The 22,147-nt window shown below is 46.4% G+C and overlaps 1 protein-coding gene across 4 annotated transcripts in view; it reads right to left on the reverse strand.

The window, feature by feature from the left end:
• Positions 1-5,890, reverse strand: part of TSC22D3 (TSC22 domain family member 3) — a 62,543-nt gene extending 56,653 nt beyond the window's left edge. Inside the window, exons 1-2 of one of the 4 annotated variants that reach the window (XM_055338771.1) lie at positions 5,753-5,890; positions 3,714-4,139 (exon numbers count right to left, since the gene is read on the reverse strand). In XM_055338771.1, the coding sequence (XP_055194746.1) occupies positions 3,714-4,033 (320 nt within the window). In that variant the 5' untranslated portion in view covers positions 4,034-4,139; positions 5,753-5,890. Of the gene's footprint in view, positions 1-3,713; positions 4,140-4,384; positions 4,541-5,151; positions 5,171-5,331; positions 5,468-5,752 lie in introns of those variants that run through there. The other 3 variants (XM_055338770.1, XM_055338774.1, XM_055338769.1) reach the window with 3 other exon arrangements.
• Positions 5,891-22,147: the final 16,257 nt, after the last annotated feature.

Consider the following 22,147-nt stretch of genomic DNA (forward strand, 5'->3'; position numbering starts at 1 on the left):
TTGTACCAGCAGAGCCAGCTAGGTGCCCCTCAGAAGCCACATTTAAATGGGAAGTTTTAGCTGTTAGCCCAGTATATTCTATCTATCTGCCTCCTAAGTTTTCCAATTTTAGAAGCATATTCAAATGATAAGGCAGAGTTCCTTTAATAAAAGGGTGACCAACTGGGGGCACCTGGGTGGCTCAGCAGCTGAGCATCTGCCTTTGGCTCAGGTTGTGATCCTGGGGTCCTGGAATCAAGGTCTGCATTGGGCTCCCTGCCAGGAGCCTGCTTCTCCCTCTGCCCATGCCTCGGCCTCTCTCTCTATGTCTCTCATGAATAAATAAAATCTTTAAAAAAAATAAAATAAAATGAAAGGGTGACCAACCATCCCAGTTTCCCTGGGACTGTCCTGGTTTGAGCATTGAAAGTCTTGTTTCCTCAGGCTGGAGGGTTGGTCACCCTACCTAGTAAGGACATTTTAACCATTTGATTAGTTTCTTGGCTAATATTTACCTCTGTTTAACAACTCTTTCTTCGCAGACAATTCTTTAGTGTCTGATTTTGGGTGGAGTTTTGGCTTTACCCTTTGTTGTGAGGCATCAGGCAAATTACTTAATTTTCCCAAGCCTCAATTTCCTTTATTATAAAATAAAGAAGGGTAACAACATTACCCATTTCATTGGGTTGGTGTATCAAGTGAGGTTATGCAGATAGAATGCTAGTACATACTGTAAAAGTTCAATACATGTTAGCTATTAATCTATAATTGCTATTAGCTGCCTAACACAAGATTGAAGGGATGGTATCTTCCCCTCACCCAGTATTTTAGAGGCACCTTTACATACCAACAAGCTGCTTGCCCATTACCACCGATTCATAGGTATATACACAACACTGTCCATCAGGACTTCTACCGGACTGAGTAAAATGCATGTGGTTCAAACAACAGAAATCACACTTAAATATTAATAAGGATTTTCCAAGATTAGGTTAAAGTTGTAAAATCTTTATAGAGGACCACACCAATAATTAAACAGTCATCCGGTTTAATAATAATAAAAAACAGTTATTGAGGACTGGCTGTAAAACAAGAAGCCCAGGGAAAACCAAGTGAGTGTAACACAGGGCCTACCCTCAAATCGCTTACACTCTTGTGTTCCAAGGATTCCAAGAGGTAAGCCAGGAATCAGGGGCCAATCAAAGCAGACAAACCAGGTAAAAGTGAGTAGTGTGCCCCGCCCTTCCTCCCCAGGATATAGGAGCCCTGGAAGCTGGGGAGTGGGCTGTAGAAGGAGAGGCAGCCTTGAAAGTAGCCAAACTAAAGGAAAAGACGTCCAGGCAGGAATTTGAAAGGTCCAATAATTAAATGGAACAGAAGTAAAAAAAAAATGATGGCTGAGTTTTGAAGACAGATGCCCAGGGAATAAATGAAGTAAGGAAGAAGAAATTTTCACTTTGGAGAAGGCTGTCCAGCTCAGATACTGGAGAAATCCCATGACCAGCATTAATTGTCTCTTACTTTGCTAAGTAGCATGTCATTCTGGGCAAAACCTAAACCACATTCAGAATCTCCAACCTCTAAGAGCCCAGGAAAGGTCAAGGCAAATGAGACAATGCTTCATCCTGCTAGAATTCTAGGGCTGTGACCACAGGACCCTGTCACTCTCCAGCCTCACGGAAATCTGAGGGCTTGCAGGTTTGATGCTCAGCTGTTTGGGACACTGAGTTGCTCTCCTTCCAGGAGGCATGGTACACAGGTACACCTCCTCAACCATTTTCCCGGCTCCCTCAGCACCTCCAAGCCCAACCCATAGCATTTCCAGGCTTTCCCAAGAACCAAGCGTCAACAGACAGGAGTCCATGGAGTATGCGACAAAGGAGGTTTTTCCATTTCAGAAACCCAGACAACCAGAAAGCATCCCAAGGCATGGCACAAGGCAACACTGATCTCAGGCTCTCAGCCTTACACCTCACTCATCTAGGTCTGACCCTCCTAGGCTCTGAACCTAGGAGCCAGGGCCCAGGAAACATCCCCTCTTATACTTTAGTAAGGCCAATTTTGGGGGCAGCTTTTCTCCCAGTTGAAAGAGTCCAAAACCTACAGGTGCTCTTTCCTGGTGTTTCCCTCCCCCACCACCACTCTCCTATGGAGCAGCGGAGGATTATTAAGAGCCTGTTAGAGCTTTAACTGGGCAGGTCTGTGGGGCGCCTGTGGTGTGAATACACTTGCAGTAATCTTTCACCAGAAAGGAAGATTCCCTCGAAACCTGTTCCGTATGGCCTGGTTTCTTGCAGACAATTGATGCCTCATGTGAAACAATAAAAGAAAGGGCTCTGATGGCCTGGAAAATGCCTGAGAAATACAACTCGTTTTGACAATACTAACCAAGTCTGCAGCACTGCTTGCAGCTGAGGAGGCAAACCTGGTCTTAGCACCAAGGGAGGGTAGTTCCTGCCAATAGGATTGCTTTGAAAATTTCTTACGTGTGCTCCACCGAAAAGCCACTCAATGATTCAATATTCTGTGGGTGCTCAAAATTTCTCATTACCTTGGCTCAACACACCACCTGCCCAAGATCTGGACTCTCAAAACTACAAGGAACCTCAAGAGACCAGAGAGATCAGGGAACTTGCTCAGGTTCACACACTGAGGTAGAGCCGTATCTTGTACCACAACCCTGGTCTCCCACAGCGGGGTTCTCCTTCTCTTACATAACCTTTGTTGTTGAGCGAGAATAAGATCCACCCCTATATACGTGTGCTTACACACAAGGGCATAGACACATGCACATCCCCCATACTCCATCCAGTGTCCTGTGGTGATGGTTCTAAGAACACCAAGCCCAGGGCTGGGTTTCCTGCTTCCGCTGCCTCAAAACTGCCTCAGTTGTCTCTCTGCTACCAGGACTGGCTCTTACCAGAGTGTCTCAGACTGGAGGACAGCAGCCACCCTGTGTCTTCCCATTGGTTCTCCTCTCCACCTCCCTTCCTTTCTCTTCAGCAGGATTTCTAAAAAAGTCTGACCTGCACTTCAACACAGGCCTGCGCGGACATGTGTTCAATTACCCACCTGTGTTAGGATGCTCCCTCTGGGGCTGCCTTTAGTCATCACTGGAAATTGAAGGCTGCGATCCACGGAGGTGGGGGTGTATCCCCATCCAGAGTCGCAAAAAAGTCTCACAGATGCCTAATTTTTCTTATTCTTCACCCTCCCCCACACCAACAGCAGCTTAATTTGTCTTGACAGTTTGCTTGCCATCGATGTCAGTCGGGGCCACTCGGTAATTTAAAAGCCCTTGCAATTTCAACCCGAGTTTGCATTTTAGAAATGAGCTTCTGAGAAGGGTGGGACGGATCCTGGGAGCATCCCGCGGCAGAATCTCCAAAACGGCGGTGGAAACGTGGGTATTTGACGAGGGGGCGTCGCCGGCTACCGCCAAACTGATCTAGGGCTCTGTCCACCTCCCTCCAGCACTCCCCTAGGCAAGTCTCCACGGGGACCCTTCAAAATAGGGCTGCCACCTGCCGGACCATCCTCAGCCCCATCAGACTCCAGGTAGCCTAAGGGTCTGAGTCAGGTCGCAGCGGCAGCCAGAAGCCCCGCCTCCTCAATGCCCACCCCCTACCTCCACCCGGTGAACATCCCGGTCGCCCCTCCGGTCAGAGGTGAGGGTCCGGCAGAAGACGGCGCCAGCTGGGAAGGCGTGCCCACCCATCTGCCCAGGCACCCACCTGTGGAAGAAGAGCAGGATTGAGAGCATGGTCTGGTCGATGTTGCGATTGCAGATGCCCTCATTGATCAGGTAGCAGGGGTCCCGCAGCACCGGCTCTAGCGAATCCTGCCGCATTATGCTGTTGAGCTTGTCGGTGTTGAGGTTCTCGAAGACGAGCTTTTCCTGCAGCTGCCGAAAGTTGCTCACGGTAGGGCTGCCTGGGTTGTTGTTCTCTCCGCTGCTCTCGCGCTGGAGCCCGCTCTTGTGGGCCAGGTCCAGGCAGCAGTTACAGCAGTCGAGGCCAACAGGTGAGCGGCAGTCGGTCTTGGGCTGATCCATCTTCTCTGGCTCAGGGGCCCTTTGGCCCTCCAGGTCAGGGTCGGCTGGCAGGTGCGCTCCTGCCGGGCTGACCTGAGGGGACTCCAGGGTGTCTGGAAAACACAAGCTGTGAGAATAGTTGAAAATTAGTGCCTAAAGCCAGCCACCCTCGGCTTGGCCCCTCCTGGCTGGGCTGCTCTGGGTGCGAATAGAAACAGCTGGACAAACAGCTCTGAGCGGATCCTTCGGGCTCACTTCCTCCTCCTCCTCTAGAGGCTGGGGCTGCCCACCCCTCCACCCCCGGCCCGTAGGTGCCACACGCGGCTCTAGCGCAGTTCCAAGTTTCCCAAGTGTCAGTGGGGCTCCGCGGACCTGTGGCAGCGGGAAGAGCGGGCAGCAGGGCAGAGGGAGAGCCGGGGCGCGCCCTCGCTCCCTCACTCCTTTGCTCCCTCCCTCTCCGGCTCGCTAGCTCTCCCGCTCTCGGGCTCCCCTGGGCTTTGCCGGCTGCGCGGTGGCAGGAGCCGAGAGCGATTGAGCGAGGGAGCTAGCTGCACGCCCAGGAGTCAGCACCGGGCTGTGACAGCATGTAAATTACCCCAGGGGGCCGCTCCCCCGCAGCTCCCCAGGCGGCCGCCGGCTCCCGCTGCGGGTTGGGTCCTGCCCCCACCCCCACCGCCGCCCCTCCCCCTCAGAACCCTCGAGCCCTCGCACCCGCACCGCCGCTCGCACCCTCCTCGCCCGCGCTCCCGGGAGCCGGACCCGGCTCTCCCCCTCCCGTCCGCGCGCCACGAGCCTCCGCTTGGGCTCTCTGGCCGCTCCGGGTGCATTCGCCGTCAGAAATCTACCCGCGGCGGGCCGGGGGGAAGCTACCGCGCCCTGCTCTCCAAGCTCCGCGGGAGGGCAGATGTTGCGCGTCCCACGGAGGACGGGTCCCCTGCAGGAGAGACGCTGCCCGCGTGAGCCCGTCTCGTGGCTGCCTCAAACCGCGGCCCGTCTACAAGCCGGTTTCGGCTGGGGGTGGGGGGCGGTATGCGGAGAGAACGGTTGCCCCCCGCAGGGAGTCCGAGAGTGCCGGGCACGCTCTAGCAGCGCCCGGGGAATGCCTTCAACAAAACTCACGGAAGCACGCTCAAACTCGCCTCGGTTCTGTCCCCTTCTCACTGATCTCGCCCTCTCCCCCCCACTCGCTCTCGCCTCTCTTCCCTGAACCCCATCGGAGACGATCTCTGCCCTGGCTTCCGGGAATGCCAGCTCCCCGGCCGGCTTGCCGCTGCCTTGCCCCTTCTCCCTCCCTGGGCTCGCTTTTCCATTTGCCCTACCGTCTCTCGGTGTGTGTGTCTCTGTCTCTCTCGGCACTTCTCCACTCTTTTCCCTTTCTTTCATTTTCCTTCTTTAACGTATTTCTTTTGTGACCCGTTTCCGCCCCTCTTCCATTTCTTTCTTGCCCCCCGATCTTCCCTTATTTATTTTTCTCCTCTTCATTTCCTCGTTTCCCCCGCCTTCTCCCCCATCCCTTCTCCTTTTCCCTCGTTTTCTTTTCCCCTTCCTTGCATTCTACTACATTCTATTTTTACCCTTCGCGCTGCCCCTGGCCTCCACACCCCACACACCCCCCCTCACGCTCTCTCGTCGAGTCTATCCCTTTACCCCTCACGTCGTTTATCGTCCTCTACTTTCCCAAGCTTGCTTCCTCCCTTATCCCGGTCCCCGCCTGCCACTTTCGTCGGTGTCTGCCCTCACCCTTTCAGAGCTGTGGTGAGGGAACTCTCATACACGGGGGATGGCGTGAAACTGCGGGCGGCGCGGGGTGCTTTGGCTCCCCGGAGAGGGTGGTTCTGGGGCTGAGGAAAGGTGAAAGGTCAGACCCGCCGAGAGCAAAGCAGGCTGGTTCCTCTGGTCCTACCCCGGCTTTGTGAAATGCGAGGACTCGCCGGGTGCGCAACTGGTAGGCTTTCACCGGGTGGCTCGGGAATGGGAGGCTCAAACCATTACGGAATGTGCAGGATTCGATGGTTATAGGTTCCTGGGGGGAAAAATGATTCAAAATATTCGGGATGTTCAATTTTCACAGTTTCAATTGGCACTCCCCACCCCCCTCCGGCTTGCCTTTTTTTTTTTTCCTCCCACGAGCCCGTGGCCCTCGCCATAGAGCAGTGTATACTGCCATCTTGTGTCTGGGACCTGGAACGTTCCCTGCCTCTATCCGGGAGTTGTGTTTGGGAGACCACAGAGATGCCTCCTAGTGGAATCCACACTGCATTGGTTCCCAGAGCAGGAGGAAAACCGAGCCTTGTCCTTTACCCACAAAGCCCTACCCCCCCCCATGATTGGTCTGTACACCTGGACACCAGTCAGGGCCAGAGCCACCCTTTTTCTAGTGAGTCCCTGCTGATTGGACTTCCGTACATTTGAAGTTCCCTCTGGGTGCCACCAGCAGCAGCTCTGTGATGAGGAGCAAAGGGCAGCCAAATATAACTCCTGTTCCCAGGGCCCTGTGGGTCTTAAATGGGGCCCCTGCAACTTGCGGAAATGGAGGCAAGGCAGTGCCTTCTCTGCTGTAGGGACCAGAAAACCAGAAATAAGCTGTATCCCTGGCTCCCGGCAAGATCCCAAGATCAGACGCTTTGGGAAGTCACTGACCAGAGCAGCAGAACTGAGACCATGGCCCCTGTGCTCTCACAGACTACTGAGGGTTCAGTTAAGTCTCTCAAAAGCAGATTCTTTAGATGAGTTAATTTCCCCTTGTTCCTTGTCTTATCTGTCTCTCTCTTTTTTCATGTTCTTGGGTAAAAGCCAGAGGAGGTAGTTGAATATGAAATTTCATATGCATTGTGCAGACTGATAGCCTACTGAATTGTTTTTTAATTACAGTGTTTTGTGATTTCCCTCTCGTTTATAATTATTTTATGTTAAACATTATAACAAAATATATTAGCTCCATAAATGTTTACTTAAATTGTGTTTTGAGAACTGCTGGAGCCCTTTGCTTCTATATTTGCCTGAGTCCTCTTATCTTTCTTTTTAAAAGATTTTATTTATTTATTCATGAGAGACAGAGAGAGAGAGAGAGAGAGAGAGAGAGAGAGAGGCAGAGACACAGGCAGAGGGAGAAGCAGGCTCCATGCAGGGAGCCCAATGCAGGACTCAATTCCAGGACCCCAGGATCACGCCCTGGGCCAAAGGGAGGCACTCAACCACTGAGCCACCCAGGTGTCCCAAGTCCTCTTATCTTTGTGTGTAACCTTGAGACAAGGCCCTGGTGGAAGTATTTCCTTCTTGGCATTTGGCACCATTAAACTCAAGATTTTGTCCCCTTGACATTTCCCTTGTTGTAGTCCTTGCTTTCAAGCAGTGTTGTTAATAATTCAGTGCAGCTTTGCATACTATATCCAGGCTGATCAAGAGCAAATATAACTTAGAGAAAAATCTAGATAGTTCAGAGATAGAGTCAGAAAGCTACCGTGTGTTTCCATACAAGTCCAGCTTGTATTGACATATAGTATACCCCTATGGGAAGGCTGACTGGGCAGGGCCTCCTTAGCTCCTCTCTTTGAAGCCTCTCTTTGCTCACAGATACTGTGTTCCATGGAGACACTCTAAGCTGCAAAATGCTTCTGCATAGCCCCAGTGAGTGGAGAGGGGATCCCACTTCTGCATGGAGCTGGTGGTGGCTTTCTGGGTGGAGCAGAAAGGGAATATAGGGACCACTGAGGTGGTTGATTGTCTGCCTTCGGCTCAGGGGCCCTGGGATTCAGTCCTGCATCGGGCTCCCCACAGGGAGCCTGCCTCTCCCTCTGCCTGTGTCTCTGCCTCTCTCTCTGTGTCTCTCATGAATTACAAATAAAAAAACGGGAATATAAAATAGGTTTCTCCTCAGATGAGGTCATTCAAGAGTCACTTACTCTGCAATTGCCCTGTGCCAGGTGTGGTATTAGTGGAGATTCAGAGGTAAAGAAGACATGGCCCAGGCCCTCGAAGGACTCACAGCTTCACTGGCAAAACAGATACATCAACACACAAAAACAGGACAAATGGGCAGTGATAATGGAAGCCTGGTATGTGGTGGGAGCAAGTGCTGTGGGAACATGCAGAAGATGTCAGCTCTGGAAGAAGGGAGGGACAATCTCGATGGAGAGAGCAGAGAAAGAGTCCCAGAGGGGAGGGCAGCAGGTATGCTGGGGGCCGGGTGTGGATTACAAAGCAGGTTGGTGTTGTGGGAGAACAAGATGAGAGATGGACTAGCGAGAGTCCAGGCTGGAAAAGGAGGACGGACTAGGTCTTAGAAGGGCTCATGTGAAACATGAAGGAGATCCTCTCACTTCACAAGTTTGCCATGCATTTGGTAACTAAAGTATAGAGTATACCTGGGTGGTTCTGTTGGTCAAGCATCTGATTGTTGGTTGCAGCTCAGGTTGTGGTCTCAGGGTCATGAGAAGGAGCCCCAAGTCTGGCTCCATGTTCAGTGCAGAGTCTGCTTGAGATTCTTTCCCTCTACTTTCCCCTCTGCTCCTCCTCCCCCTCTGCTCCTTCCTTGCTTGTACACACACAATCTAAGATAAATAAAAAAATAAAATATTTTTTTAAAAAAGGATAGATATCATTTATTGAGTCCCTGCTATGTGCCAGGTACTTTACATATATTATCTCATTTAATCCTTACCCTGTGCAGCAGGTACTATAGTTCCAGTGATGAAATGGGCTTGGGAAAGTTAAAGCTCTCAGGTCACGTAAGTAGTAAGTCAGGCATTCAAATATGAACCCATAGCTTTCTGACTTGGAAGCTTGTGCCCTCAACAATTAGGTAACTTTGTAATGACAGGTTTATCAAACATTTCCAAAGTATAACAGCTGTTGTTCAGAAGATTGCATACTGGAAAAAAGACAATAAATGATTTGCTTTTTAAGATTTTATTTATTTATTCATGAGAGACACACACACATAGAGAAGCAAATACACAGGCAGAGGGAGAAGCAGGCTCCCTGCAGGAGCCCGACATGGGACTTGATCCTGGAACTCCAGGATCATGCCCTGAGCGGAAGGCAGATGCTCAACTACTGAGCCACCCAGGCATCCCAATCAATGATTTCATAATGTATTTAAAGATTTGCATTTGTACTGTGGAGAGCCAGGAAGGATACTTGCAAATCTGGTATAATATTGAATAGTATAACAGCTGAATCTTTGATCACCTTCCATGTGCCAGGTAGCATGCTAAGTGCTTTACGTGACACCATCCAGTTTCATTTATCACAAGGATCCTGTGAATTAGATACTACCATCATCCTCACTTAAGAGATAGGGAAACCAAGGCACAAAGGGATTATCCAACATATCTAGGCATTTACATTCTAGCTAGGTTCAAGTTAAAACACACAAGTAATGATTTTCAGGCAATCCCATTTCCCTACCCTCGAAATTCAATTTTGCTAACCTCTTCATTGGGGAAAGCAGATTATCCTTCCCGAAACTTTGCACAATTGCTCAACACAGATTTGTAGATTGTTATAGCTGGCAAGGGTCTTAAAAGGATCAGAGTTTCTTAAACTTTTTGTCCCAAAGACCCCTTTGGCAGTATAGTGAAGCCTATGGACCCCTTCTCATAACAGTGTTTTTGGATACATAGAATAGGTAGGGTTACAAAGGAAATAAATTATATTGTTATGCCATTATCCAAAGATTAAAAACAGAAAGTTGTGATATAGTTATATAAGTGCTTGTTATTAATGTAGTAAATACCAAGATCTAGATGCAGCTATGATAATCATGGCAACTCCAAAGTAATGATGAGTGTAAAAATGATCTAAAGACACCTGTAATCACAGTAATGTGACCTAAAATGGTGATTTCCACCAGTGACAAGATCACATGTGTGGCTAATACTACTGTGGTCTGTCCTCTGCATTTGTAATGGAAGGGGTTCTGAATTTTAGTTAGGGGCTAGTGAAAAGAGAGATGTAACATTTCCCATTGAAGTTCATTTATCCTCTGAATTTTTAGGAATCCTTGTTCTAGAACAACCACCTCATAATATTAAAACAGTAGCTAACATGAATGAGCCTTTACTACATGCGAGCTATTGTTCTGGGTTTTTACAACCATTTTCCATTTATCTTGCATAGCAAGCCTACGAGGTAGCCTTGTTTTATAGCTCTGAGAGAGATGGAATGAATTTTCCAAGGTTACACAGCTGGCAAGTGGAGCCGTATTCTCTTACGGTTCTAGAGGTTGGAAGTCTGAGATCAAGGTGTTGTGAGGCCTCTCTCCTTGCCTTATATATGGCCATCTTCTCCCTGTGTCTTTGCATGGTCTTTCCTCTAGTATGTGTCTGTATCCACATTTCCTTGTCTTACAAGGACATCAGTCATACTGGACTAGGGCTCACCTTAATGAACTCATTTTAATTTAATTACCTCTTTGAAGACCCCCACCTCCAAATATGTCACATTCTAAGGTATTTGGGGGTTAGGACATCAGCATATTGGATTGGAGGAAGGACACCATATGGCCCATTACAGATCCCAACCACAAGGATTCAGATCCAGTACGTCTGGAGAGGGGACCAGGGATTTATAATTTTAATAGGTCCCCAGATGTTTTGTTTTGTTTTTTAGGGAGGGGGCGGGAAGGGGCAGAGAGAGAGAGAGAGAGAGAGAGAGAGAGAGAGAATCTTAAGCAGGCTCCACACTCAGCGCAGAGCCCTTTGCGGGGCTCAATCTCACAACCCTGCGATCATGACCTAAGCCAAAAGCAAGAGCCTAATGCCTAACCAAGTGAGTCACCCAGACATCCAGGTGATTTTTATAGACAGCCAGGTTTAGGAGCTGTTATGTTCCCAACCACAAATTTTCTTAGCACAGTGCTTAGGCATGGTTGATGCTCAATAAATACTTGTTGATTGACCAAGAGGAAATAAAATACAGAGATGAGAAAGTGGGGAAATTTTTCAAGTGTCCTTAAGGATCACCAAGTAGAAGTTAGATAGAGATCTCAAATAGCCACCTCTAGTCTGCAGATAGGGAGCTGAACTGGATGAGCTCAATGTCCATCCCTTCTTACTTTTGTTTTTTTATATGCAAAAAGGATGGCAAATTTATATGCAAGTATGAAGGAGCATGAACTAAGAAATGATTTGAATGGGAGAGAGTTAACAAGAAAACAAGACTAAGATCCTACAGATTTAGGATATTTGAGTCTTTGTGATTGTATATTTACTTCTATCTGGAGTTTTGCCTGTGTGTGGGTATTGTGTGTGTAGGATGCTAGAATATAGTTGTAAATGAGTGAGAAGAATTTGTATAGAGGATGTGTGAATGGGTACTTGTATCAGGTTTCTTAATCTCACTTGAGGGCCACTTTACTCTTCCATTTTAGAGCTCAATAAATAGTTACCATTTTAATATTTGTTTAAAAAGTAGTAGTAGTAATATAAATCCCTGGTACTCAAGAATATCTAATTTTTCTAGGTATTATTTTAAAAAATATTTTAGTTATTTATTTGAGAGAGACAGTATGAGCAGGGGGGAGGAGCAGAGGGAGAGGAAAAAACAGAATGCTGAGCATGGAGCCTGATGTGGGGCTCGATCATGATCTGAGCCAAAGACAGATGCTTAACTGACTGAGCCACCCAAGTGCCCCTTAGCCTCCCTCCTTATAGAACTGCTTCATGGAGGCCATATATTATTGCATCCTAATATCTACAGTGTTTTCTTCTGGAGCTGAGAGAATTTTGAGATAAAAGGTGTGATAAATGGAAGCCCAGGGTGGTGATGGAAGGAATATAGAGTGGGCATACCTAAGCCAGATTGGAAAGGTCAAGGAAGGCTTCCTAGAAGAGGTGATGCCTGAATTGAGACTTAAAGATAAATGAAGAAGGCTGGGCCCATTTTCTAGTGCCTAGTAAGCATTTGCCTAATGCAGTACTGGATTTAAAACACTTAGTGCCCAGCACATAGTAAGAGCTCAATAAATAGTAGATATCACATTACCTTCCTGATCCTTTCAAACAAATTTGAATGACAATCTGTGCTTGCTCTGAGGAATAAATGAGATAATGCATGTAGAGTACTAAAGATAGTGCCAGGCACCTAATTAAGTGCACCGCACATGGTGGTGGTTGATAGTGTTGTTGGTAGTGGTTTTATTATGTTGGGGTTCTATTGGACTGAGATGGAATCTTTTGTCTCTGATCTTCTGGGTTGTCTGACTCAGCAGTTTGTCCGATTACATTATTTCAGATATGATGTGTCCAAGCATACTTATATTCTGAGCTTTTCCTTGGAAGCTTTTCTTCCTAACACCCACCAGCCCAACCACCACTGCCACCATCACCAGCCACGTGGAGTACTCACATTGTAGTTTCCAAAGGCATATAGAACCTAGCAGAGCTGATGGTAGAAAAAGTGGAACAAAATCCTGGGTCCTCAGAAAATATTTTCTGTATAGTAAAGAGTCTCTAGTTTTCTGATTAGTGAAGCCCTTATATTGCTGAAGACCACCGGTAGAAGTGAATCAAAAGTTTTCCCCATGTGTTTTGGGCACTTTCATTGTTTTGGATCAGAGGGTAGAGTGTACATAGTCCACAAGTATGCTCCTCAGTCCAAACCCACTTCCCCACAAAAACCATGAGCAACTGCTTCCTCACCAGCAGCTGGCAATCACTTTCCCCCCTTTTGCCCTGATTAGGGAAATCACTTTTCCCTAGGGAAACCAGGGCAAATGATTTTTGCAAAGCATCATGGGCTTTGCTTCTAATGGGCATTTGTAAATAGTGGATATTGGAGATTGCTAGCTTGCTGCCCTAGAGTGCCCCAGATATATAATTGATCTTCTTACTGAAGACTTCAGTAAGAAGGCACAAAAGTCCAAAAGTCCTCTGCTTTTTCTTGTTTTAAAGATTTATTTATTCATTCATTGGGGAGAGAGAGAGAAGGAGAGAGAGAGAGAGAGAGAGAGAGAGAGAGAGAGAGAGAGAGAGAGAGAGAATGAGAATATGCAGGGGCAGGGACAGACAGAGAGCGAGAAGGAGAAACCAGGCTCGCTATCTGACCTGGGAGCCCATGCAGGGATGTCTCAGGGTTCTGAGATCATGACCTGAGCCAAAATCAAGAGTCCGCCCAGCCGCCCACTCCCCCAAGTCCTTTGCTTTTTCTATGTCTTTGTGAACTAGCTTTTTACCCCTCCAGTCCAGGGACCCCATTTTTAGCAGTCGTTTCATTTTGCCCAAGACAGGACTCCTCTGCCTTTTTGTAAGGAAAAGCTGTGTTGTACTTTCCTGGAGCTTTTTTTTTTTCTTTTTAAGATTTTATTTATTCATGAGAGACACACAGAGAGAGAGAGGCAGAGACACAGGCAGAGGGAGAAGCAGGCTCCCTGCAGGAAGCCTGATGTGGGACTCGGTTCCAGGACCCTGGGATCACGCCTTGAGCCAAAGGCAGGCGCTCAACCACTGAGCCACCCAGGCGTTCCCTGAAGCTTTTTTTTTTTTTTAAGATTTTATTTATTTATTCATGACAGACACACAGAGAGAGGCAGAGACATAGGCAAAGGGAGAAGCAGGCTCCTTGCTGGGAGCCTGATGTGGGACTCGATTCTAGGACCCTGGGATCACGATGACCTGAGCCAAAGGCAGCCGCTCAACCACTGAGCCACCCAGGTGCTCTTCCTGAGTCTTTCCATCAACTCTGGCAAGACGGGGGGTTAAGGGTAGAGGAAAGCTGAAGCAACCTGGGGACTTCCTGTCAGAGTGTCGTGGTGGGGGAGCTGCTTTCTGCCTTCCTCTCTGAGCTGAGAACCCCAGGCACATTGCAGAGAACAGGGCAGGAGGGGGCCAACTATCTTGCCGAAATAATTTGTAAGGCTTTGATGTCATTTGTAGATTCCAAGCTACTGATTAGGGGCCCCTGACCTAATATCATAGAAAAATGGTTTGTGTTGTTGTTGCTGTTGCTTTTTAATATCCTTCCCGATGTATATCTCCCTTCCTGGATTAGCCTCCTGAATCTTGATGCTGTGCACTCAGATTGATCTCTTAGCCCTCCTTGCCGCTCCTCGGGGCCTTCTAATTTACCTTGCAGCCACCTCTTTAATTATGGACCTGGTTTATCTAGTCCTTTGTCATTTCTCCATATGTTGACATAAAGGCAGCCTCCAACTCCTACAGATGGCTGAGATCTCAAAGTTTATTCTGAAGTCAGTTGTTTGGAAGGTGACATGCATTCTTCCATAGAAGAAAAAAATTGTTACAAATGGTAGTTACATTGCCAGGCCAGCCCACCCTGTGTGTGTGTGTGTGTGTGTGTGTGTGTGTGTGTGTGTGAGAGAGAGAGAGAGAGAGAGAGAGAGAGAGAGAGAGATTTAATGCACTAGAAGGGAGGTCCATTTGCAAGGAAAAAGTTGAAAATCTTGGTCATTCAGCCAAAGCAGGAAGACAATCCAAGGGAATGAGAAATGCTTTATCCTGGACTGCTGGCTGGAGCCGGAGTCAAGGAAATTGAATTGGATGAGGTAGATGAGGCTTTCGTGGAGGCTCTCGAGGGGTACTTTTGAACCACTTTGCAAGGCTGCAGAGGGTCACCACAGTAGTTCTTTTTTCTTTCTAATTTTGCTTCAAAACTGATGGCTTTCAATAATCATGACTGCCATTCACTGGGCTCCTCTTGTGTGTTGAGTCACATACCTGCTCCTCATTTTGGCCTCAAAAAAGCACTCCAGGGTACATATGATAATGACCTTTATTTTACAGACCAGGAGATTGAGGCTCAAAAAGGTCAGTGAGCTTGATGGAGGTTACTCGTACAGCTGGGAAAGCAAGTCAGTGGTTTCCCACTCCCCAAACCCAGGCTTTTACAGTATGTACCCAGCCACCTTTTTCTTTCCCTTATCAGGAGGTACATCATGAGCACTGCTCCTAAGGTCTATCAGCCCATGATTAGTTGTTGGTTAGCTCACAAAGGAAATAAAGAAGGGAACAGTCAAGAGAGGTAAAGGGGAGGAGGGAAGGAAGGAGGAAGGAAAGAGTTTTGCTAGGCACAAGGTCAGCTAAGAGCCCAGGTACTTTATGATTCTCTTTTCTCCTGTAGGCTGCCCCAGGCCATTGTCTCTGCTTTGGGTCTGCCAGTCTGTTTCAGTGTACACTTAACTGCTCTTTTATTTTTATTTTTTAAAGATTGATTTATGTATTTGAGAGAGAGAGAGAGAACAGAAGGGAGGGGCAGAGGGTGAGGAGAATCTCAAGCAGACTCCTCGCTGAGCACAGAGCCCAGCCTGGGGCTCAATCTCAGGACCCTGAGATCAAGACCTGAGCCAAAACTGAGAGTCAGTTGCTTAATCCACCACACCATCCACATGCCCCTCAACTACTCTGAAATACAAATGTTAAAGACCCAGGAGCACCTTCTGCCACTCTGAGCTCTGTAACACTACGGTCCCAGCTTGTTTCTATTTCCTTACTCAGAGCTGCTGCCTTCTTCTGCAGTAGAAAACAGCCTGGCTTATTTCTTCTGCATAGTTGAAATAATACCAAGCATTGGTTTGAGGCAGTTATTGGAAAGGCTCTTCTCGGGGTCCTCCTGCCAATTCCAGAAGGCCAGTAAAATTTGTTTCCTGGAAGGTGATTTGCTTTACCTTGCCACCTACTCTCCTCTGCACCCCCACCCCCACCCCAGGATTTTGATCATGATCATTTTGAGGCATTCTTCAAGTTTTTCTTCTATTTTTAGAGTCTCTGACTCATTCTTCCCCAATAGCAAAAGTCAGGGAGGGCCTTCTCTTCTAGCTAAGCTCTACTTTCTAAAGCAGGAAATAGTCTCTCACAGTGTCTACAAATCAACTTGATGATCTGCGGCCCACAATGACTGGATTGCTTTTCTATCTTCTCTCTCTCTCTCTCTCTCTCTCTCTCTCTCTCTCTCAGGTGTGGCCTTTATAACTCCCATTGTAGGTAGGTATTTGTTAGGCCTCCACTTGAATACGATGGATAAATTCATATTTCATGATTGGATAAATGAAAAACTGTACTGAAAAGGACTTGCAGTCTTCTCTTTGTGACTCCTCTCCATTAATCTTACTTTTACCATATGGAGCAGAAAGAATCCTTCAAATGTTTTGTGACGGCTGTCATACCTTCTTTTTTAACCATCTCTTTGTGAGACTAAACATGCCCAATTCGTAATCAGTCTTCAGTGGTTTCTTGACCTTCATCTAGCTGTACCTTAAAAATCAGGCACCTAAAAATGAATGGACATGCCACCCTCTGTATGGTTTGACGAGTGCCAAGTACATGAGGCCCCTTCCCTCCTGTGATCTTCTAATGCAAATTAATGATGATGAAAAACGTAAGTCATCTCTTCACATGTATTGAGCACCTACTTTGGGTCAGATACAGTACCTAAGATCCACTAAGCCATCTCTCCGGAAGTTTGGTGGTTAAGGATCTCTGTTCTCTCCAGTCCTGTGGGGGCCAGGGGATGGTATAGCTACCCTCTTCCAATACTTCTTCCTGTTGTCTACTGCCTCCAGGTCTCACTTAGTGAGGACCTCAGCACCTCACTTATAGTCTCCCCAACTCTGGCTACCATCCTGAGGGATTTTAATGACTCGTTGACAAGCTTCATCCTTTCAACCATTTCTACCTCCAAACCATCACTTATTCCATTATGCAAATCAAGGCCATTAGATGCTAACTCTCATTTTCCTGCCCTTACTCCATCTTGCCACATAGCTGTGGCCCTACATGTCCTAATATCTTAATATCCTTTTTTTTTTTGGTCTTTGAGGAATAGACATAGCTTGTCCAGTTCAAGGCTAATCCATCTATTTATGCTTCAGAGCCCATTCTCTCCCACCTCTTGGGGACTTTTCTGCATTGGTTGTCCCCTTTCTCATCTATATCCTCAACCACTCTTTCTCTTTTTATTGGCTGCTTTCCATCAGCATTTAGATATGCTTGACTTTCTCAGCCCATTTCTTACCTTTCATCATCGCAGAAGCTTTTTGAAAGTGAGCCCTCTACACTTGCCATTTCCATTTCCTCACCTCCCACTCAAAACTCAGTCCTGCCTTTTGCCCCACCCAGTCTGGCTGTTCTGACCCCAGAACACCACCCTTACTGCTCTTGTTAAGGAAACCAATGACATCCTGATTGCCAAACCCAACAAACATACTGAAGTCTTGATTTTCCCGGAACGCTCTCTGCGGCAGATAACAAATGATTCCCCTCACTCCCCTTCTGTCCTCGTGCCTCTCTTGAAAGTGTCTACTCCCGGACTTTGGTCATGCTGTTCCTCTCCTGAGTCTCCTCATTCCTCTTGGTTACTTCTTCTTATGCCCCTTGGGAGACTATTCCTCTGCCATCTCTTAAATGCTGGGCTTTGCTAGGATTTTTCTCATTCTATACCTTTCCCCTAGATCATCTTATGCATCCCCATGGTTTTATCTACTATGCTGATGACTCTCTAATCCATATTTATAGCCCCAGACCTCTCTTGTGAGCTCCAAACCTGAATACTCAATTGTGACTAAACTCGTGGGACCTGGCCAAATTCATCTTTCTTATGCAAATCTGCCCCCATCCTCTATCTACCCCACTACCACCATTCAGGTGATGTAGACCTTTATCCACACAGTTGTGCGGGCCTGAAACTTGGGAGTCACCCTAGGCTCTCCATTCAAGCACTGGCCAAGACTTGCTAAGTCTTTTTTTTTAAGATTTATTTATTTATTTATTCATGATAGACACATACAGAAAGAGAGAGAGGCAGAGACACAGGCAGAGGAAGAAGCAGGCTCTGTGCAGGGAGCCGGACGTGGGACTTGATCCCGAGTCTCCAGGATCACACCCCAGGCCGAAGGCGGCGCTAAACCGCTGGGCCACGGGGGCTGCCCGCTAAGTCTCTTCTTTATGTTACTGCAGCATGCCAGTCCAGACTCTACATCATCTTTCTTTAAACTATTTAAATAGCTTCTAAACTAGTCCCCTGCCTCTTGGCCTACTCCCCCTCTAATCTGTTCTCCACACCGGTGCTAGAATTAGTTTCCTGCAATGTGAATCACATCACATCACTCCTCTCGGCTTCAAGCCTTATTTGACTCTGCACTGTTCGCTGGTAGAGTCCCAGCTGCTCCTTATGCCTTACAAGGGCTTTCACAACCTGGCCCTACGTACCCTTCCAGTCTTATCTCCTCCTCATGACCTGTAATGCTTTCATTATCCTCGTGCCCAAATAATAGCAAACTGAACAACCCGTTATGCCTCCATGCCTTTGGACACACTGTTCTCTCTGCCTAGAATGACCCCTTGTCTTCCAGCCAAACTCTTATTCAACTTTCAAAATTGAGCTTGGAGGAGGTCAGCATGGTTACACGAGAAACTAGTAACAGTAATTTGCCTCTTCAGAGAACTGGGTGACTGGGGTACAGGGGTGGGAGACCAACTGGCTGCTTCCATTTCCCAGCCTTTTGTACATTTCGTACTTTGTTCCAGAAGTCTGAGTACATTACTTGAAACATAAATACAATGTGATCATCTTTTGGAAAAAAGACTTCAGGATCAGTCCTCTAGAAAGCTGTTCTCCCCTCCCATTCTTTTGCTCTGTAGCCCCCCCTCCCAGCCCCCCTTCTTTGTTGCTACCTCTGGGCCTAGCATGTGCTCCTGTAAGTAAAATAATTACATTTGTTGTCATGTATCTTTTAAGCCCGCTGGTTCCCCAGACTGGGAGTTCCTTGAGGGCAGAAGCATCACTTAGTTCTTGACATTTCCCTGGGATCTAGCACAGTGCTCCAGTGAAGAAATGAGTGAAAAAATGAAGCCCCAATTCTAAAACAGGGCTCTTAAGCCTGTGCTCTTTCCCCATCTCCCTTACTGTCTGTCCTTTTACCTTGTGTTGAATCTAAAATTAACCACTAATATGTATTAAGTAATATCCATCACCTTGTCAGTTTGGATTTAGCATCATTCAAGGCTGCCTAGATCCATTCAAAAGTCCCTCCTAGCCTGGGTCATTAGAAGATTTGATAGGTTTTTATACATCTTATTCTGAGTCACTGAATCACAGAAAGGCATCATTGGTCTTATAGCTGCCATTTATTGAACATCTACAACAAGGTAAACACTGTGCTAGGTGCTTTTTATTTTTTTACACATAACACTGTCACAGCATTTGCTGCAAGGTAGATATTTTGATCCCCAGGGATTAGAGATGTAGAAATTGATACCAGTATGGTTAAAGCACTTTGCCCAAGGTCACATTTCTAGTAAGGGGTGAAGCTGCGATTTGAACCGAGATCTTTTGACTTTAAACTACATGCTTGATTCATACACTATGCTGATGAAAAGGGGGCCTCTCCGTTGCTTGACTATTCTGCAAGAGGGTTCTCCAAGGTTGGCTTGAATGTCTCCATGCCTCATGCTCATTGCCCCCCAAGGCAGCTCATTCCATTTTAGGCAGTTCTGACCATTTTAAAAGCTCTTGTTTGCAGTAAGCCTATACCATAAATGAGCTGAATAAGACACAGCCAAGAATAGAGCCTTTTGGCTCACTGCTGGAACTTCCCTCCTGGTTTGACAACAAACTATTTATTTCTTCAACTAGCTACAAACTCCTCTCAACAAACAGCTGGAGCGTCCAGCCTATACATTGCCATCTCGTCTACAAGAAAATTATGGGAAACTTTGTCCAATGCCTGGATGAAATGAAATCCACAAGAACTATCACATCCTCTGATCTGTCAATCTAGTAACCAGATTTTTAAAAAAAGGAAATGAAATCTGGGAGGGATATTTGTTTTTTAACGGGGTAATTTGTCAATGACTCAAAGTAATGAGTTTCTAGCAGCAGACTTTCAGCCATCATTGACAGGCTGTCAGGAAGATGGGTTTTGGGCAGTGGGCTTCCTACTGCTCTTCAAATGACATCTAAATAAGCACCCCCCCCAATTGTCATTGCTTTGAATTGCACAGCACTGTCATTTGTACCTGGTTTTATTTTTTTATTTTTAAAGATTTTATTTATTTATTCATGAGCAAGAGGGAGAGAGGAGAGAGAGAGAGAGAGAGAGAGAGAGAGAGAGAGAGAGAGGCAGAGACCCAGGCAGAGGGAGAAGCAGGTTTCCATGCAGGGAGACCGATGTGGGACTCGATCCCAGGACTCCAGGACCACGCTCTGGGCCGAAGACAGATGCTAAACCGCTGAGCCACCCAGGAATCCCCATGCACCGTTTTATTTAGCTTCTATTTCAGTTTTCTATTTTATTTTTCTCTGTGTTCTGCCCTTGCACATGTTTTCTGTGTCTGGTTCATTCTCGAAATTTCTACATCCTCCTTCCAAACACACACACACACACACACACACACACACTTACCCTCCTTGTCCATGAGAGTCAATGCATGCAGCCTCTCCTCTGGAAGCCTTCTCTGATGCTCCCACGCTGGTAACTGCCTCTCTTCCTGTGTGAGGTAGTAGAAAGTGCACACAGTAGCCATCACAGAGTAGATCCCCAGTAAAGGTTCATTTCCTTCTTCCCTTTCCCCCATGTATATCTCTACAACAGTGTCAATCACACCATATTGTATTTTCCTGTTTATTTGTCTGGCTTCATCACTCAATTCTGAACTCATGCATTCATTCACTTGACAGATATTTATTGCATATCTACTGTGTGTGTGCAGATCATCGTTCATGCTTTGTTCCAGGGATACAAATAATTTCTGAAATTGTACTTTCACCATGTCTTTTTTTCACTGTTGTATTCATAGCACCTAGTATGGTGCCTGGCAAATAAAGAGTGTTCATTAAGTGTTTAAGAGAAAGCATTTCCTCAGCAGAGTTCTCCAAGTGTGGTCCTTGCACCACTTGCATCTGGATCACGGAGGGCTGAGGGATGCAGGTTAAATGTTAAATGCCAGTTCCTGGATCTTGCTCTAGATCTACCGAGTCAGAATCTCTGAAGGGTAGGCTGCAAGAATCTGCATTTCCATCTGGTTCTGTAGGTATTTCTTGCAGGGGAAAACTTGGGAACTGTTGCAAAATAGAAGAGGGAGATGGAACTAATGCCTATTTTTGAAAAGTGCAGCTAAAACTGAACAAATCATTTTTAATGCCTCTGATGGCAGCAGGAAAATTTTGTAAAGGGGGAAAGGGCATTAGTTAAAATTCCCTGGGGAGGTTTTTTAAATAGATGGTATAGTCAAGCAATTATATACAAGTCTTTCTAAAATCTAAGATGAAAAGTGGATTTATTGCTAGTAAAATATAATCTTAATTTAGAAATTAATGATGCCAGAAAGTTTTCATTTATATAGACATACATGTACCCTTGATAATATATATTTAGGGACTTTTTGTTTAACTTAACAATGCAATATATTGATTTCCATAGTATGGACTTGAATCATAAATTTATTATTTTAAATCACAAGAAGGTATAGTACAACTGTATTTGGGCTTTGACCCTGATTTTATATAAAATATATGATTATATATATATATATGATTTATCAGATCAGATGCCTAGTCCTCGATCAGGAATGATAGTAGTGCTCATTCCCTATGAAAATTTGATCCATTTTACTGTTTTATTTTTTTTATTTTTATTTTATGATAGTCACAGAGAGAGAGAGAGAGAGGCAGAGACACAGGCAGAGTGAGAAGCAGGCTCCATGCACTGGGAGCCCGATATGGGATTCGATCCCGGGTCTCCAGGATCGCGCCCTGGGCCAAAGGCAGGCGCCAAACCGCTGCGCCACCCAGGGATCCCCATTTTACTGTTTTATACTGTATTTTCCAAGAGCATTCTGTTATTAAATTTGTTCTTTGGTAATAGATTAGGTATGTAGGATCTGAGTCAACCGAGGACAGTGTAGCTACCCTTTCAAGAAGGCTTGCAAAATTGCATTTTATGACCATGTTCCTGGGGCCTGGAACATTCTACTTTGGGTTTGTTTTGACACAATCCTCACAGTCAAGAGCTGAGGTGTCCATGCATCAGGGCACAAACCTCTTAAATATACATGAATTTGTGTTTCTGCTTCCTTCCCTATAACTTTCTTTTTTAAAAATTTAATTTAGGGTGTTGGTGGGGGTGTCGCTGCTGCTAAGATGGATCGCAAACTGCTGCCCTCACGGTGCCCCTTGGGCACC

Source organism: Nyctereutes procyonoides, unplaced genomic scaffold (genome assembly GCF_905146905.1).
Source record: "Nyctereutes procyonoides isolate TBG_1078 unplaced genomic scaffold, NYPRO_anot_genome, whole genome shotgun sequence".
NCBI lineage: Eukaryota > Metazoa > Chordata > Mammalia > Carnivora > Canidae > Nyctereutes > Nyctereutes procyonoides.